Source organism: Aquarana catesbeiana, linkage group LG08, assembly GCF_042186555.1.
Source record: "Aquarana catesbeiana isolate 2022-GZ linkage group LG08, ASM4218655v1, whole genome shotgun sequence".
NCBI lineage: Eukaryota > Metazoa > Chordata > Amphibia > Anura > Ranidae > Aquarana > Aquarana catesbeiana.
Genome location: NC_133331.1, coordinates 272,977,570 through 272,997,484, shown reverse-complemented (window position 1 = coordinate 272,997,484; position 19,915 = coordinate 272,977,570). Strand labels below are relative to the sequence as shown.

Here is a 19,915-nt window from a genome sequence, read left to right as displayed (position 1 = left end):
TATGAATATAAAGGCTAATAGCCTGGGATGTCATTAGTAAGCCTTTGGCGAGGAATTAGGCACAAGATGACGAAGGCTACTAACTAAACTCAGTGAGTTATTGTCCTATCCAAGAAGAAGCCCCCCCCCACAATTCAACCAGAGCAATGTCTACTCTACCATAGAAAACTCATATCTGTTTGGTTATTTTGGTTCACTGAACTTTGTGTATCATCATTTCTCCTATTTGAATTGCTGTTACCAGTCTCCTGAAAATGCTAGCTGCCTGGCTGTCATGCTTATTGTCTGGCTTTAGCACTTTCACTAACCTACAATCAATACGTAGGGCAAAACGTATGATTTTATTTACTGCATCCTTTTTCCAGATCTGTGACTCAGAAAGCATTGAAACCACAACCCTTGTATATCTCTTATGATAAGTATCCTTTAAAATGTGTATAGCGAATGTAAATGTAATGCCGCGTACACACGGTCGGACTTTTCGTCTACAAAAGTCCGACGGACGCCGACTGACAAAATACGGCAGACAATCCGATCACGTGTGGGCTTCCCCGGACTTTCAGCGGACTTTTCCAGCCGCAAATCTGACGGACTTTAGATTTGAAACATGCTTCAAATCTTTACATCGTAACTACGCCGGACCCAGAAATCCGCTCGTCTGTATGTTAGTCCGACGGACAAAAACCCACGCTAGGGCAGCTATTGGCTACTGGCTATCAATGTCCTTATTTTAGTCCGGTGTACGTCATCACGTACGAATCCATCGGACTTTTGTGTGATCGTGTGTAGACAAGTCCGTTCATTAGAAAGTCTGCCACAAGTCCGCCAAAAGTCCGTCGAAAGTCTGTCGGACGGGCTGTCGGACTTTTGTAGCCGAAAAGCCCGACCGTGTGTACGCGGCATAATATTTTTTTTTTTTAGGTACTGTAAAGGAAATTTGTAAGTTCTGTATATAATTGTATTCTATTTTGTATGTATTGCACACTGCTCTCACTGTGCACACGGCACTTGTAATGTTTTCATTACATGTTTGCATCCTTTCAAGTGCTGATTAGAATTAGTCTGCCTATGTTACGCCCCTTGTTACCATAAAAGTACAATTGTAATATTAATGTGATACCTACATAATCATGTGTATAAAAACCTTCAATTGCGTTATAATAAAGCAGAACAGTTATTTGGAAAGATGTGGAGTGTATCTTTTGTGTCTGTTCCCTACTGCAGTAGTTATTATTAATTTGGAACCACTAATCAATATAAGGATAGGAGTTGCCTATCTATAATTTTCCATGTCAGGTACTTACCTCCTTTCCAAAGATATGATGTCCTTTAGATCCCTCGCCAGACACTGACAAAGTTTGGCTGCCGGAGGATTAAATGACTCACAGCTGTACACATGAAAGCCATTCATATGGGCAACACCACAGTGTGCCGAAAATGTACACTGAGCTGCACATGTCTACATTCAAAGCAGGCTCCAAACAGACAGGTAAGTTTGTTTTATTGCATTAGAGACACAACATTCTGCAATAAAGAGCCCGTATGCTTGCTGTTTTTTGTAGGTTTAGTACCACTTCAAGGAAGTATTACAGTCATAGTTGAATTGCTGCCTGTCTCCACTGGTGAGATTCATCCTGTTTGTCCTGGTGATTATTATTATTGGAATAGAAAATGATGAGAAATCCAAAATTTCAGAGTTACATAGTAGGTGAGGTCGAAAAAAGACACAAGTCCATCAAGTCCAACCTATGTGTGTGATTATATGTCAGTATTACATTGTATATCCCTGTATGTTGTGGTCTTTCAGGTGCTTATCTAATAGTTTCTTGAAACTATTGATGCTCCGCACTGAGACCCTCGCCTATGGAACAGAATTCCACATCCTTGTCGCTCTTACAGTAAAGAACCCTCTACGTAGTTTAAGGTTAAACCTATTTTCTTCTAATTTTAATGAGTGGCCACGGGTCTTGTTAAACTCCCTTCCATGAAAAAGTTTTATCCCTATTGTGAGGTCACCAGTACGGTATTTGTAAATTGAAATCATATCTCCTCTCAAGCCAGAGGGAATAAGTTCAGTGCTCACAACCTTTCCTCATAACTAATATCCTCCAGACCCTTTATTAGCTTTGTTGCCCTTCTTTGTACTCGCTCCATTTCCAGTACATCCTTCCTGAGGACTGGTGCCCAGAACTGGACAGCATACTCTAGGTGCGGCCAGACCAGAGTCTTGTAGAGTGGGAGAATTATCATTTTATCTCTGGAATTAATCCCCTTTTTAATGCATGCCAATATTCTGTTTGCTTTGTTAGCAGCAGCTTGGCATTGCATGCCATTGCTGAGCCTATCATCTACTAGGACCCCCAGGTCCTTTTCAATCCTAGATTCCCCCAGAGGTTCTCCCTCCAATGTATAGAGCGCATTCATATTTTTGCCAGTCAAATGCATTATTTTACATTTTTCTACATTGAACCTCATTTGCCATGTAGTTGCCCACCCCATTGATTTGTTCAGATCTTTTTGCAAGGTTTCCACATCTTGCAGAGAAGTTATTGCCCTGCTTAGCTTAATATCATCCGCAAATACAGAGTTTGAACTGTTTATCCCAGGTCGTTTATGAACAAATTAAACAGGATTGGTCCCAGCACAGAATCCTGGGGGACCCCACTACCCACCCCTGACCATTCCGAGTACTTCCCTTTTATCAGCACCCTCTGAACGCCCTTGAAGCCAGTTTTAAATCCATGTACTTATGCCAATGGACCTTATTTTGTACAGTAAACGTTTATGGGGAACTGTGTCAAATGCTTTTGCAAAATCCAGATACACCACGTCTATGGCATCACTTCTAGATGACAACTCACCTCCTCATAGAAGGTTAATAGATTGGTTTGGCAAGAACGATTCTTCATGAATCCATGCTGATTACTGCTAATGATACCATTCTCATTACTAAAATCTTGTATATAGTAGACATGTGCACACTGAAATATTTCGTTTCGGAATTTCGTTTTCGTCCGAAAAATAAATTTATTTAGTTACTCCCGAAATTCGTTTTTATTTATTTAGTTTTTCGTAAAAAATTGCATAGTCCGAAAATCCAAATTAAGGTTGAATCTGTCATTGAAGGCTTATGGTGTCTGTCGAATGTTCAAAGAAGATTCGACGGAGCAGCTAAACTGTACGACGCCGTATAGTTTACCTGCTCCGTCGAATCTTCTTAGAACTTTCAACAGACACCATAAGCCAAAGTACGTGTGTACTTAGTTCTAGCTATTTTACTGCTCCTCCTCTTTGGTTACAATCAGCCAATAACATTCATCATCATCATTAATTTTATTTATCTTTTCTCCCCTACGTCGAATCTTTTCTCCCCTACGTCGAATCTTTTCTCCCCTACGTCAAATCTTTTCTCTCTATGTTGAATCTTTTCTCTCTATGCAGAATAATCTTGGACTAATAGAGTTAAGGTTAGGCACATTCGACCACAGGTTTGATGGACACAGATTGTTATTGTCATCATCATGTCAAATCTCCTATCTATATCGAACTGTTGTAGCAACGAAAACGAAAATAAAGCATTTGTTTATGTCAGATCTTTCGTTTTTCGGATTCTGCACTTACCTTATTGTTTGTTAAAACGATAACGAAAATACCTGAAGTTCGGACGAAAATGCATTCAGACGAAAACGAATGCACATGTCTAGTATATAGTCCCTTATCAACCCCTCCAAGAGTTTACATACTATTGATGTTAGGCTAACTGGTCTGTAATTCCCAGGGATGTATTTTGGGCCCTTTTTAAATATTGGTGCTACACTCTCCAATCAGCTGGTACCATTCCAGTTAGTAGACTGTCAGTAAAAATTAGGAACAATGGTCTGGCAATTACTTGACTGAGCTCCCTAAGTACTCTCGGGTGCAAGCCATCTGGTCCCGGTGATTTATTAATGTTAAGTTTCCCAAGTCTAATTTTAATTCTGTCCTCTGTTAACCATGGAGGTGCTTCCTGTGATGTGTCACTTTAAAGAGTTGTCACAGGAAAAGGGGGTGGGGGTACAACTTCCAATTGGTACACCTGTTCTTGTGGCAACTGCCTAATATGGTATTTGCTTTCCCTTTGGAGAGATTTCCTTTCATTTTATGTTCTGTCTCTGACTTTCCTCCCAGTAAGCCCATTTCCTGGAGGCCAATGAGTAAAGAAATGAATGGGGATTTTTTATTTAAATAATTGGCAATGCTGGTTGGCCAGACTGGATGTAATTAAATCTATGGACAGCCTGACGGCCACATTGTATAATAGGGAAGACAAATTTATGGGAACCTTGCTCCTGGAAAGAATTTTACCTGTCCTTCTCAATATTTAGTTGTCATGTCTCTGACCTCAACTGTCCAGGCACACTGATTGTAATACCCAGATGACACCTGACCTTAGATTTTCCTCTACGTGGTTTAAATTATACAGAAAAACTAACATCGGACACCCTCCCCACCCCTCCTCAGACTCCGCTGTACTCACCTCCGGGGTTGCCAAGCTGTCAGCGCCCCCGCAGCTGCTCTAGTGGTCTGGGCATTTGAGATCCCTGCTCTTCTCCCTCTTCTCCATGCAGAGCTTCTGCTGTCACAGTAAATCAATCTGGGCTATACTGGAAGCACTGTGTGGAGAAGTGTTGAGATTTCCAATCTCCAGACCAGTGGAGTAGCTGTGGAGGTGCTCACATCTCAGCAACCGCAGAGATAAGCACAGCAGGGACCAGGGAGGATGGAGGTGGGAAGGGTGTACATTTGTTCTGTAAAGGTGAACTAACACTTTAAAGCCCAATTGAATCTTTGTTTTTTTATTACTGTAAGGGATCATGCACACTGAGCTTAAAAAATGTAGTTTTTTCAGGCATTTGAAGTTTTTATTTCTGCCTGTAAATGCACCTTTGTTAGTCTATGTGTCCATATACAGTATATTAGAAGAGGAGTGTTTACTGTCAGGAAAAAAAAACCATTAACAAGCACATTCAAGAGAGGATCATTTGGGCTGAAAAACATGCAAATGCTTTTAACGCCTCAGCGTTCATTCATTTCAATAGCCAATATAAATGAATACTCTGGCCAATGCAATCCATAATTGCTCAAACGCTTGATGAGTCTAAAGGCCTGTGCAGTGCAGTTACTCCCAGCCAGGAGTAAAAGACATTCAGAGGAGAAATTCAAACGCCCAGTGTGCATGAGCACTAATGTTGCATAAACCATAATAAATGTAAGTGTATTGTTTTCAATTTTTTTTTTATTATACTATTGTGCTGTAGCTAGGGTAAAATGCCACTGGGCTGGCTGCATGCTGGAGAAGCAAACTGCTGAAACAGCTACATACTGCAGCTCTGCAGTCCCTGTCTCCAATAGTCTGACAGCACCCCACGCACAGTGTATAAACAACAGTGCTGTTTAGGGAGCATGAGCTTTGTTAATTGAAACACTGTGCAATGGGCACACCAGTGGTTCGTATAATCAGGGCATAGTAACCTTTGCTGCAGTTGAAAAAAAACAAAAAAAAAATATAGTCTACAATTATATCTGTTTATGCAAGTCTAAATGCATTATAGTAATGAAAAATTAAGATTTAGTTGAGCTTTTATGTCTGGAAGCCATAACAGAGAAAACAACTGTGGTACCTATATTCCCTGCAGCTCTGCATAGATACCATTCAGCTTCCAGGTTTTATTACCAAAGCTTAGTTGAACAAGCTGAATTTAGAAGCTGATTGGCTACCGTGCTCAGCTGCACCAGATTCTAAATGCTACAGTTTTAGTAAATCCCATCCTTTTGAGTGCTTCTGTCTGTCAAAATTGCTGTCAGATGAGTGGCAGATTTAAAAGTGTAACAAAACACTTTGTTAAAAACCACCTTTCTAGGGGCCTATGCCAATAGGCTTTTGTTGTCATGAGATCTGCATTTCTCCCAATACAATTTAAGAGGGGACAAAAGTACCCTGAAGCAGATTAGAAGAGGTCAACAGATCAGTGAATAAACTCTCAAACTGATCCCAAATGCAAGGTGAATGCATCTGAAAGCAAACTGCATTTGCCTATCAACATAAGCCCCATGCCTATCAACACAGATCCTAACTCACATGTGAAATCTGGTGATGTCCTTTTGCATTGTGTATGCTAGGCAGATAGAGTAATCGGTGAGTAAAACAGACACATGTCATTATTTACAGTCAAAATAACATGAAGCAATGTTTTGAGGATGAAAATGAAAATACAAATGTAATATTTTCTATTGGACTAAGCTATGAAATATAATAAGATTAAACTTGTCTTCCTTGCAGAAACAACTACCTGTACTTTGCTGACTTTTTGAAAAAGTAAGACCTACATTTTAAGCAATTACACTTAAGTATGTATATTACCTGCATCGGCACAACTCCCGGTATGCGATCCTTTGAGTTTTCTGGTATATAGATAGCTTTGAGGTGAACATCTCCTGACAGAGTCTGTAGATCGTAGTTGAGCTTTTCAGCTAGTTCCATTTCAGACTTAATTGTTCTGTAGTCCTTTTTGTCCACCATAGAGAGAAGTTTTGAAGCCACTTCTGGTCCACTTTCTTCAAAGGCATAGTTATCAGCCACTAGTTTCCCAGCAGTCTGAATGATGGAAGGAATTTTGGAGCGCAGGTTAATTATGTGTTGAGCAGCATTCATGGCCTCATTGGCTTGAATGACTACATGAGGTTCAACCCCTGATACACTCCACACTTTGCCAGTCACAGAACTAATCACCACTTGATTAGGAATTGAGGCATAAAGATGACTTTCCCCTACATTGTACATACCAACAGACAAAGACACCCCACTAGTTGGCTCGCCAATAATAGTGGCTCGATTTAGATCCTTCATTGATCTTGTGAATGCTTCAGCTGCTGAACCAGTCATGTGACTTGTGAGTACATAAATGTCTTTGGAGGACCCATATCTTTGGCCAGCTACTTCTGGAAAAGTCCATATTTCAGTACCTGTGGAGGTGCTACGATCATACACAGTGTAAAGGTGTTGTAATGGCTCAGGATCAAAAAAATATGAACAAAAAATGGGTATGGCTGTAGAATAACCCCCGCTGTTGAATCTCATGTCAATGATTAAGGTACTTGTTTCAACCAACTTATTCCAGACAAGACTAACCAGCTGGGGCCCAATAGCTTTAATTATTTCTGCATCAGCCATCATGTCAAATCTCAAATATCCTACATTTCCTGGCAGAACTTCAATCTTGAATAAAGCATCAATAATGTAGCTTAATTCTTCTGGTGAAGGGATTTTGGAAGGCTTGTCTTCTAAGACTTCTGGTTCTATGTCACTGTAAAATATGTGAAGTCTATGGTCTCCTGAGATTTCCTGAATGTCTGAAGTAAGCTGAGAAGCCAAGGATTCTAGATCCACCACAGATCGGTATCCACCCTCAGACCACTTACTTTTAAGGGCATTACTGACTTTATTAGCCACCTCTGGAATGGCATAGTGGACTTCTAAGAGCAGTCCAGTGCCCTCTACCAGTGCAGAGACTTTTGGGTGAAATTGAATGATTTCCTTGGCTTTTTCCAAAGCTTCGTCTGCTAGAACAATAGCATCTGGTACTACTCCTCCTCCAAGCCAACAGTCACCATTATTGTCTATAAAGTTGATCACAGGTACTGTGACAGTCAATTGAGTGAGTTCAAGATTTAATAACCGTGAATGCATTAGGGTGCCAGATGTTATTTCGCCAATGATTGTGGCTCTGCTCAAAGACTGCATAAGATAAGCAAATTCTTCTGCTGCTGTAGCAGTTCTGTGGCTGGTCAGTACATAGACCCCTCTTTGAGCACCATATCGTTTTCCAACAAGATCAGGAAGGCTATAAAACTCCTTAGTAGAGTTTGATAGACGGTCATACATGGTGAAAAAACGGATCCTAGACTCTGGCTCATGGAAGTAAGACAAAAGTAGGGGAATGGCAGAAGAAGGCCCACCAGTATTAAAACGCAAGTCTATAATGAGGTTTTCTGTACTTGTGATTGGATCCCAAACTTTGTCAACGATGTAAGGCCCTAATTTTCCAAGAACAGTGATATCAGCAAACTCATCAAATCGTAGGTACCCTATGTTCCCAGGGAGGATACTAACCTTAAAAACAGTATTGACTAAAGCTTGAAGAATATTTTCATCATCTGGTATATTCTGCGCAGATGGGAATGCTTCTGGCAGCACTGGAGTATCAGATTTGGACCTTATAATCAGTCTGGGGTCCTCTGTCACTGACTGAAGCTCATAATTTAGTTTTGCTGCAAGATCTTCTTCAGAAATGACCGAGGCATAGTCCATGTTTGAAAGATGCTTTAACAAAGTTGGAATGCGGTCAAAGAAAGCATAGAAGTTTCCCAAGATACCACTAAGCTGCTGCAGCACACTTGGAATTTTGGAACGAACAGAGAAAATGGCCAAAGCTTTATTAAGTGCATCTTCTGCATTCACAACAACACAGGGAAACACACCAGCTACTTCCCAACTCTGTCCAGTCAGTGGACTTATTGATCGGGATACAGGAACAGTGATGTAGAAATCTGATTGTCCAATTTTAATTTTCTGTATGTCCAAAGATCCACCTGCTGTTCTTTCTCCAACAACAATTGCCCTGTTCATGTGTTTAAGAATATAGGCAGCATTCTCTGCAATGCCTTTGGTAAACTTGCTTGTTAACACTATCACATCTTTGTCTTTACTATATCTCTTACCTATCAAGGTTGGAAGTGTTCGTAATTCTGTGGTGGTGTTGGTAGGGCGGTTGTAAATGGTATCTATAAGGACAACAGGTTGAGCTTCAGTCAAGTAGGACACAACAAAGGGAACACCTGAGACCTTACCCTGAGTACTGTATCTTAGATCCAAAATCAGAGCAGAACTTGACATGAGTTTGCCCCATATGTTCTTCACAAGAAAGGGACCAATTTGTTGAACAACATCTTGGCCAATTACATAGTCAATTCGAAGGTAGCCAATGTTTCCAGGCAGGACCTCATACTTAATGGAATGATCCACAAGGAATTGCAGCTGTTCAGGAGTTGGAGTGATTTCTGTCTCTTGCTTCACGATGGCAGATGGCTCGTAAGATACAATGAGACGAGGATCATTGAGTGAACTTTGTACCCCAGCTGTAAAAACACTAGCTAAGGTTAAAGGATCAGAAACATGAAGAATCTCTCCACTCTTGATTGCCTGTTCTATGGTCTCCTGCATTCCCACCAGGTTCTCAGGAAAGCAGTAATTGTCCAACAGTACTTTGGCCATGTCGAGCAAAAAGGATGGTTGAAAGACAGGGTTAGAACAGGCATTATAAAAGAGTAGTAGAAAGATCAGGGCCCGATAGCTGTTAGACATGTTGATCCTGAGCAGCCGAATTTCTTCTGTCTGCTGCTCCTGAGAATGGAGAATTAAATGCAGGGCACAGAACAGCCAATTCTCTTTTATCTCTGCTAAACCTTTAATCACATTAATGAGGCTATAAGCATCAGCACAAGGGTATTTCTGGGAAAACACCATACTGTCTGTACTGTGAGCATCTGTTCCCTTTTTTGTTTTGTGGCTGCACATTTTAATATGACTGGTAGTCAAACTTAGCAAGCTTGTAGCTACATTTAAAAATAACTAGTAATAAGGATACAAATGAAGAACAGCGGTAATGACTCTATAGAAGCCATGGCCAATAAGCCAGAAACAGTTGAATGTAGTTTTGAATAAATGTCTTTGTAATATTAGGGGGTATATTTGTACTATACACTAGTGGCTCTGAACGTACAGTTTGCCATTGGGGCAAAAAGGAATGCAGTATATGGCTCCGCCCACTATTCTGAAATGAGCAGTAGTCCACGTATTTTTGGGATGTGCGGTGGATTAATACCGTGATGGAAAAAAAAGTGAACAGCTTCTGTTTTAATAAGGCTCTACTGTGCCATATGTATATGTTAGAAACAGTTCTTAAAAGTTAACTAAAATAGTTAACCAAAAATAGATTTTTTTTTAATTTTAGGTAGGGAATATGAAAGGGCTAGAATCTTTATTACTGTTTGTGTCCCCAGTGTAGGGATTCACCCTCTCTATTTGTACTGGTGACCCATTGTCATGGGGACTACAAGTGAGGGAAAATAAAGCATTTAAAGTTGTCAAAGGAACAAGAACAGATGGGGATTCTTCCAATGGGGACTCCTGTTCTTTGCTGTCAACTAAGTGTAAACATAGATGTTAAAATCTAGTTGCACAATTTCTGTTTGTTAGATTTACCAAAATCATGTAAAAGGAGGCTAAGCAATCTGTTCACTTTGTATGCGATTTCATGGAGCCCTCGTATTACATAGATGTTGTAGGAACTAAAAGAGACTGCAAAGTGCACAGTGAGTATAGAAGTGGATTCACTTTACTTTGGAGAGTTTTCTTCACTTCCTGTTGTGTCCCTGAGATAGGAAGTGAAGGGAAATCTCACCATTGAAACAAATACATAAAAACAATAAAGCTCATTTAAAACATTGTGTCTTTAGATATATTTTGCTTAGGATTATTTAGTTGACTAACAGAGATTTTGAAAGTTTGTATGAAAATTAAGACAGAAAATGTATACTGTCTGCATATTCTTCAATAATATAAATCATTAGGTTACGATCGCACTGCTTTGATCCGACTTTCATGCGATTATGTAGTATAACTTGGATGCTACTTTGAAGTGGTTTGTGTATTCTATGGGGCTAAAATTGTGCTGGAATTGCACCAACACAGGACAGTACAGGAACCTTTTTCTAAAATCACACCATGCTGAGTTGCAATGATGTCAAAGTGCACCAATGAAAACAATGTGATTTCCATTGTCATGAGATTCTGTGCGACTCTAGTTGAATCTGAAATTGCACTTCTTTTAACCAAGCCTTAGTGTAATGAAAGCTTATGGGTGACATCTGGCAGTACAGTGGAACCTTGGGTAACGAGTAACTTGGATAGTGAGCGTTTTGAAGGACGAGCAACTTTTTAAAAAAAAATCCTGACTCAGTTTACGAGTGTTGTCTCACAAAACGAGCAGAATTGAGGCTAATGGTGTGTGCAGTACCGTATTTGGCCAGAAGTGCAGGGGCGCCGGTGAGCGGAGCGGTTTGGAGCTGTTCGGAGCCGTTCGAAAATACTCTGAATCACTTGGAAATACTCGGAAACGCTTGGAAATACTCCATTCCTGAGTTTTTCCGAGCCTTTCCGAGGGTTTCAGAGATCAGCTGAGCTGTCCCCGAGTATTTCCGAGGATCTCTGGAACCCCCCACCTCTGGCCACATGCGATATTGCATGCAATAGAAGTCAATGCGGAACGAATTATCTTCTTTTCCATTGACTTCTATGGGGAAACTTGCTTTGATATGCAAGTGCTTTGGATTACAAGCATTCTCCTGAAACGGATTATGCTCGTAATCCAAGGTTCCACTGTAATCTATTCTGGGGTTTATAGACAAAATATCACCCCTCACTGTATCTCTCCCCACACTATAATCCAGCTGGTAAAATCTATTTTATATGAACCAACTTGGAATTAATTTATACATGCTAGCTTTTAAAAAAAGTCTAATTTGCCTTGGAATCTGCTAATTATTACCCATTTGCTTCATTAGTTGATGACCCCAAAAAAGGTAGGGGTGGCCAACATTTTGATCTTTCTGGGCCACATTGGAAGAAGAGGGATTGTCTTGGGCCACATATAAAATACACTGATAATAAGGATAGCTGAAAAAAAAAAGTTAATGATCACTGATATAGATAATGTACCTGTCTGAGTAAGAAAACTTCTTTTTATATATATATATATATATATATATATATATATATATATATATATATATATATTTTTTTTTTTTTTTTTTTTATTATAAAAAAAGAGGGCAACATAAAACTAGTGTGATATTTGGCACTGTTTTGGATAAACTAACACATCAATATTGGGTTTGATGGCTGTAGTAGCAATTCTCAATGAATTCTCAAGATGCTCATCAAATATTGTGGTTTTAATTTTGCCCTTAATTCTTAAAAATAGTGTCTCACAAATATAGGTGCTGCCGAAAACTGATGACATGTGAGCTATGAGTAAGCACCCAACATTGGTGTGAAACGCGTCAGCTTGCACCTGTAGTTCACCACTGTATATCCATGTATTCGGAATAATGAGATTGCACAGGAGTGTGGCTGTCCAGCCTTCTTTTGTACTATGAAAAAAGCGTGATTGTAAAGAGTGGGATACTTTTCTTTCAGAAGATAAAACAATCCAGTAAAAAACACTTTTCATTTTTTTCTTTGGCTACATGTATATCTGTTTTATGTTTTATCTTATTTTACATGTATAATCGCAAAGTGTAAATGCATTTTTACAAAAAATTCAATAAAACATTTTTAATTACGTTTTCAATTTTGTGTTGGACCACATTCATAGCCATCTTGGGCCACATGTTGGACACCCCTGGTCTACACAGTATGAGTAACAGTGAAATGGAAATATAAGCATATACTGATGAAGCTTGTAAATAATCAAGAAAATCTCAATTGTCTTAGAATCTGCTGTTTATTACCTATTTGTATCAAAAGTGTAAAAAGGGCAGCTTTGTTTGAGGTAGGAGCCATGGTGTAATGCAATATATAAACACATACATGAATGTCTGAAGCTACTAATCATATTTAATTCAAGTAATTAGGATTTGCCTGCTTTATCCTGATTTTATTTGAGGTCACAGCTGACACCATTGCTGCTGGCCAATAGAATAGAGACTGGGGTTAACTCAGAACATGAACTTTTCAACTTGTCCAGTGACACAAAGCCGATCACGGATGTCTTGTAATCTTCAGCCCTATGGAAAATGATGAAAGGGACTCCTCAAAGGAGGATTTCAAACAGGCATTATTCTATATACTGTATTTCATGTATAGTTTTTAATTTTTTTTTTTTACGAATAACTCAATGACCATCCAAATTTTTGATTACGGGAAGTAAGTCTAATGCCATGGAATACAATCAACGCCCTTGCTGCCTTTCAAGTTTGAAGAAAGCTCACATGTTGCACACCCTGCTTCCTTGATGCTTCCTTCATTTCTCTAAACAAAATATTTTACCAGGTAAAAAAGAGTCTTGGGGTACTTCTGCAATATGTACCCTTTCACGTAAAATAGCCTTTAATTGTACAGCAAATCCTTAACTAGAATATACAATAGAATGTCCTTTAATAGTGAACACTACAATTATGTAGAGTGGACAGAAACCTTTATAAATTCACTGTTTATTAACGTTAACAGAAGAAATTTAAAATACTGGACACTATAAATGTGAACACATAACAATCTGCCAAGTACCCAACAGCTGTCCCTTGCCCATTGCTCAAGCATTGCTTGCAATCAATGGCTGGGGTTGCAGGGAGGTGTTTTCCCTAGGTGACTTTTGTGCATTTTTTTCAAATCAGGAAAATATAGGATAAAGGCGTTTGTTTAAAATTTGGCTAGCAGAGTCATACATCATCAACCGATTCAGCCCCGAAAGATTTTACCCCCTTCCTGACCAGAGCACTTTTTGCGATTCGGCACTGCGCCGCTTTAACTGACAATTGCGCGGTCGTGTGGCGTTACCCAAAAACAAAATTGACGTCCTTTTTTTCCCACAAATAGAGCTTTCTTTTGGTGGTATTTGATCACCTCTGAGTTTTTTATTTTTTGCGCTATAAACAAAAAAAGAGCGATGATTTTGAAAAAAAAAAAAGCAATATTTTTTACTTTTTGCTATAATAAATATCCCCCAAAAATATATAAAAAAAAACAATTTTTTTCCTCAGTTTAGGCTGATATGTATTCTTCTACATATTTTTGGTAACAAAAATCACAATAAGCGTATATTGATTGGTTTGCGCAGAAGTTATAGCGTCTACAAAACGGGATAGATTTATGGCCTTTTTCTTATTAATTTTTTTTATTAGTAATGGCGGCGATCTGCGATTTTTATCTTGACTGCGACATTATGGCGGACACGTCTGACACTTTTGACACTATTTTGGGACCATTGTCATTTATACAGAGATCAGTGCTATAAAAATGCACTGATTACAGTGTAAATAACACTGGCAGGGAAGGGGTTAAGCACTAGGGGGCGATCAAGGGGTTAAGTGTGTCCTAGGGAGTGATTCTAACTGTGGGGGGCATGGGCTACTGACTGACAGCTGACATAACAGCGATCACTGTAGTAGTATATCCCTGTCATGTCACTAGGCAGAATGGGGAAATGGCTTGTTTACTCCGTGACACGATCGTGGCACACCGGTGGACATCGAGTCCGTGGGACCCGTGGGCACAGTCACGCTGTACGCGGCAGGCGTGCGTGCGCGCGCCCACTAGCCCCGCCAATTAAAGGGGACGTACAGGTACGCCCATTTGCCCACCGCTGCCATTGTGCCGACGTATATTGGCGTGCAGCGGTCGGCAAGTGGTTAAATTTAACCACTTCAGCTGCCCCCTTCATGACCATGCCATTTTTTTTGCAATATGGCATTGCGTTATTTTAACTGACAATTGCGCAGTCGTGTGATGCTGTACCCAAATAAAGTAGATGCCTTTTTTCCCCCACAAATAGAGCTTTCTTTTGGTGGTATTTGATCACCTCTGTGGTATTTATATTTTGAGCTATAAACAAAAAAAAACATCAATTTTGAAAAAAAAACACAATATTTTTTACTTTCTGCTATAGACCGCATTTAATAAAAAAAATAAAAAAAATCGAATTTAGGCCAATATGTATTCTGCTACATGTTTTTGGCAAAAAAAATTGCAATAAGCGTATATTGATTGGTTTGCGCAAAAGTTATAGCGTTTACAAACAGTGGGATATTTTAATGGAATTTTTAAGGGAATTATAGTGGGACTGCGACATTGCAGCAGACAAATCAGACACTAAGTGACACTTTTTGGGGACCAGTGACACCAATACAGTGATCAGTGCTAACAAATATGCACTGTGTCTGTACTAATGACACTGGCAGGGAAGGGGTTAACATCAGGAGTGCTCAAAGGGTTAAATGTGTCCCTAGGGAGTGCTTTCTAACTGTGTGGGGGAGGTGCTTGTACTGTGCTTAGCAGAAACACCAGATCTCTGTCTTCCCTTGTCACAGAATGGCGATCTGCTTTGTTTACATAGGCAGATTGCCATTCTGCCTCTGTCGGGAATGATCGGCGGGTCCTGGCAGCCATCGGGTCCTCCGGACCTGTTGATTGGCTGCTGCTGTGTCCAATACAAACCCAGAAGTAAAAATGACGTACAGGTACATGATTCTGCCTGTAGGTGCCGCCACCCCGCAGTACATGTATGTGGGGCGGTCGGCAAGCGGTTAAAATTTGTATCTGTATAGTTGTGTGCTAGCTGCTCCATCTGCCTTGGACTGAAATCTTTGGGATTCCTTTTGGAACCCACATCAGAACTAATGAATACATTATGGATATTTCTGTTCCTACAAAACCTCTAGGTCTAGTGGGAATTTTGGCAAGTATGAAGTCTGACATAACCAGTCTACAATGTTGTACATTCAACAAATGTTGCATTCTTATCAAACATGGAGATAAACAAATCATTGAGGGTCTGCTTACGTTTCATACCCAGAGTATTGGCCATTTGTTCAAATTTCTGTTTGCCTAGCCTTGATATACTGGCTCTTGGGGAGGCCATGGTTTAAAGGGATTGTACAGTCAGAAGGCTTTTATCTTAATGCATTCTATGCATTAAGATAAAAAGCCTTCTGTGTGCAGCAGCCCCCCTAACACTTACCTAAGGTCCCGCTCTGTCCAGCTATGTCCACGAGTGTCTCAGCTGCAGTGTCTAAGAGACACAGCAGTGGTGCCATTGGCTGCCGCTGTTGTCAGTCAAAGTCAGCTAGTCAATCAGGAGAGAGAGGCCACAAGGCCGGGTTGGGGCTTCGTGTCTGAATGAACACAGGGAGCTGTGACTCGGCTCGGGTGCCCCCATAGAAAGCTGCTTGCTATGGGGGCACTGAACAGGAGGGAGGGGCCAGGAGCACAGAAGAGGGGCCCGAGAAGAGGAGAATCTGGGCTGCTCTGTGCAAATCCACTATAACAAAAGCAGGTAAGTGTGTTATTTTTATAGGAAAAAAACAAGACTTTACAATCACTTTAAAGTGGTATTCAGAGCAAAATTTTCCCTATTTAGAAACTCTGATGTATCCGAATTTCTGAATACAACAGTAACAAATTTCAACAAATCTGAATTACAAACAAAAATCCAAAATGTGTTTGTTTCATTCAGATGTTTAAATAAAGCTGATTGTCAAGGAGCTGGGCAGCCTCCTGGCCACCGCATCCTCAACAACCATGGCTCAACAAAAAGTATTCAAATGTGCATGACATCATCAGCTAATCATTGTCACATTGCTTTTTTTTTTTTTTTTCAAAGACAGCAGTTTCCAACAACTTAAAACATGCAGTAAAACAGATGAGTGTACCCAACTAAAGATGTCCAGCATACAATCCCCAAAAGATCCCGGAAAACTGGGGGCACAGGGAAGCAACACCAGCCTGAGGGCTTCTTAATGATTGTGGACAGCAAAGGACACTGCTGTACCATTTTTTCTCTTTTCCTCTTTTCGTAGACTAAACTAGAAAGAGGAAGAAGGAGAAAAAGTAAAGGAAAGGGGGGGAAGAAGGGCAGAGAGGAGGGGAAGAGGGAAAAAGAAGGGGGGATGAGGAAGGGGGTGGAATGATGGATTGCAAATGCAACCGGTACCTCTAAGGGGAGGCTTCCCCGGGGGGCAATTATCTCAGTTGTTAGCTCACTCGATTGATCCCCTAGACCACAAGCCTTTTCGGCCGAGGGCGATCTGGGGGGCTTGTTGAGTTTTGGCCAGGCACAGCGTGATCCCTTTTGGGGTGCCGGCGGAACCTCTCCTCGTCCCGCCACTTTGCTAGTAGTGGGTCAGAGGGTTTTTCCACTTAGTTATATGGTTTATGTGTTTTCTAGGAATAGGTCAAATTCACATTTCTGTGCTTTATTCCTAACTAATGTTACCAGACTAGCCATATAGCCCCATTAGGGGTCCGTCTCTGTTTGATCCTTGTGTATTCTCATTTATGCATATTTCTTGTTGCCTTTTTGAAAATTAATAAAATATTTTGAAAATAGCAAATGCAACCGGTGCAAAAAGGGACACCAATGACTATCAGCCAGTGAGAGCCATTGCAAGAAGAGATTTTCCCTCATCAGAGTACACAAACATGTTCCATAAAGTCCACGTTTTGGTATACACCTCACGTTTATGTTGGTTCGTCAATACGAGATCCTCTATATGATTCAACTCCTCAACCTTGTGGAGCCAGAACCCAATGGACGAAGCTTGCGGATCCCTCCAACTAAGGGAAATACATGACTTGGCAGCATTCAAAAGGTGTCATAGGATTGGCCATTTGTAGATTTTGGAAGATATGTTAGTGACGTGCAGAAGAAAAAATTCCGGGTAATCTGAAACAGTAATCTGTGAATTTTGGAATAATCCGGTGGACCTCCTTCCAGTAGCAATTAAGCTTAGAGCAGGACCAAAAGACATGCAGGAGCGTCCCTCGTTCCTCCAGGCAGCGCCAGCACCTATTTGAAGTAGTCGGAAAGCACATTGCCTGTTTTTATCTGATGCTCACTTTAGAAGTATGTATTAGTAAGCAGTGGAAAACTGGAAGGAGCCCATAAAACCCCTAAAATCGTTTAGTATGCCTTTTTTGCAGCATACCATTAGCTGTTTTGCAGTGTAGAAGATTAGATTTGACGGCTTTTTAGTTCAATATTAATGTTATTTTAAAAAATTGAGAGTGAAAGTATATTAACAGCAAATGTTTGAACCTTTACGCATTGCTTGGGAAAGCTTGATGACTCTGTGAACCTTCAACATAAACAGCTCAGATACAGGATGTATAGTTTTATCCCAGATAGCAAGTGACGCTTGGATTTTAACCTTAGTACCACCAAGTTCAAAATGACTCATACTATTTAACTGCTTTTTTACTGTCACATTTTTCAGTTTCATTTCATGATGTTGTTAGAAGTTCTTGTCTTTATTGTGCCACAGATAATATAAAATGTCACTTGCTAATGTCATTCTATCCTTTCTCATAAAGAGAAATTACACAGTATTTTCAACAAAGCTGTCTAAACCCAATAATAAAAAATGTATATAATGTAGTGCAGTTCACCAGTTCTTAGATGTGATGGCTGCATTGATTTGTTAGGCATTCTTTCCTTTATTTTAACATGGTAATCTTTCTCCTGTCCTAGGGTGACAACCCTCGCTCACTTTACGGCATCTATGGAGGAGTAACATTGTCACCCTGTGAAAGGAAGTGTGCTAGGACTTACAGAAGCTCCCTCTCTTCTCATCTCCAATAAGTAAGATTATCATGTGTCCCATTTTTCAGGAACAGTTCCTGTTGTTGGGGATCTTTCACCAAATTTGACCCCGGGAGCTGACAATGTAATCTTCACAGTGCACGGGCTTCAATTCATCACACTGTCCATTCAAAAATGGTGCCGGCAGAGCAATCTGCATGTGTGTGGCTATTGATGCTGCATGTGCAGATTAATCCAGTTGTGCTTTTTGGACTGACACGTGAACAGCTCGGCTGGAGCAGTCAGCGCGTGCGCGGCAACATGAATGGTGGTGCACATGCAGAGTGCCCTACTGGTGCCATTTTTAACTGATACTTTTGCAGCATGGTGAATTGGAGCCCAGTCAATGTGAAGATTATAGTCTACCCAGTTCCCAGAATGATGCTGGGCCCCTGGCTGGGGATGGCAGACACAAGCCACAGTCTGTAATTGCATGATCCTAGAACTCTTAATCCTGAGCTTTGAACTCTCTCTCTCTCATCATCATGGGGACAAGGTGCTTTGGGATAGGGGGCGCAGAACCCCCCCTGCCCCAAAGCACCCACCCACCCATGTTGAGGGCATGTGGCCTGGTATGGTTCAGGAGGGGGGGTACACTCGCTCATCCCTCACCTATCCTGACATCCAGGCAGCATGCTCGGGTACGGGTCTGATATGGATTTTGGGGGGACCCCCACGCCATTTTTTTCTTAATTTTGGCATTTTTTTCATAGATTTTTCATCTATGTTGCTGGGAGCCGGCAATACATTACACCCGCAAGCATGAATTGCACCTCTGTGCAAAACCCTGTATATATACGGGGTTCCCTTTAAGAGCCGCTAGAAGGCATGCGCGCGCCTGCTGCATGGTGGGGGACCCGATGCACGTGGCTGGTGGTCGCGATCGCGTGCACAAGAGCCAGCTTGGCCAAATCCCTGTCCTGTCAGGGGAGAGGAGACATATCATTTGCTCCTAGTAAGTAGGAACAACGTCAGTCCTATCTCCGTACAGTTAGAACACACAGAGGGAACACACATTTAACCCCTTGATCCCCCCCTAGTGTTAACCCCTTCCCTACCAGTGACATTTACACAGTAATCAGTGCATATTTACACCACTGATCACTGTATAAATGTCAAAGGTCCCAAAAATGTGTCAAAAGTGTTTGATCTGTCCGTTGCAATGTCGCAGTACCGCTAAAAATCTCAGATCACCGCCATTACTAGTAAAAATGCCATAAAAATGACATAAATCTTTCCCATAGTTTGTAGACGCAATAACTTTTGTGCAAACCAATCAATATACGCTTATTGTGGTTTTTTTTTACCAGAAATATGTAGAAGAATATATATTGGCCTTAACTGAATTTGTTTTTTAAAAACATTTTTGGGGATATTTATTATAGCATAAAGTAAAAAATATAGTTTTTTTTTTTCAAAATTGTCAATCTTTTTTTGTTTATAGCGCAAAAAATAAAAACCAC

At 40.5% G+C, this 19,915-nt stretch overlaps 1 protein-coding gene across 2 annotated transcripts in view; it reads right to left on the bottom strand.

Moving 5' to 3' along the window:
- The window catches only part of RBP3 (retinol binding protein 3), a 38,878-nt gene extending 29,407 nt beyond the window's left edge, over positions 1-9,471 (bottom strand). For both annotated transcript variants that reach the window (XR_012235725.1, XM_073597283.1), the window contains exon 1: positions 6,401-9,471. Coding sequence is in view for 1 of the 2 variants with exons in the window: in XM_073597283.1 (XP_073453384.1) it covers positions 6,401-9,400 (3,000 nt within the window). In the remaining variant the exon portion in view is untranslated. The remainder of the gene's footprint in view (positions 1-6,400) is intronic.
- Positions 9,472-19,915: the final 10,444 nt, after the last annotated feature.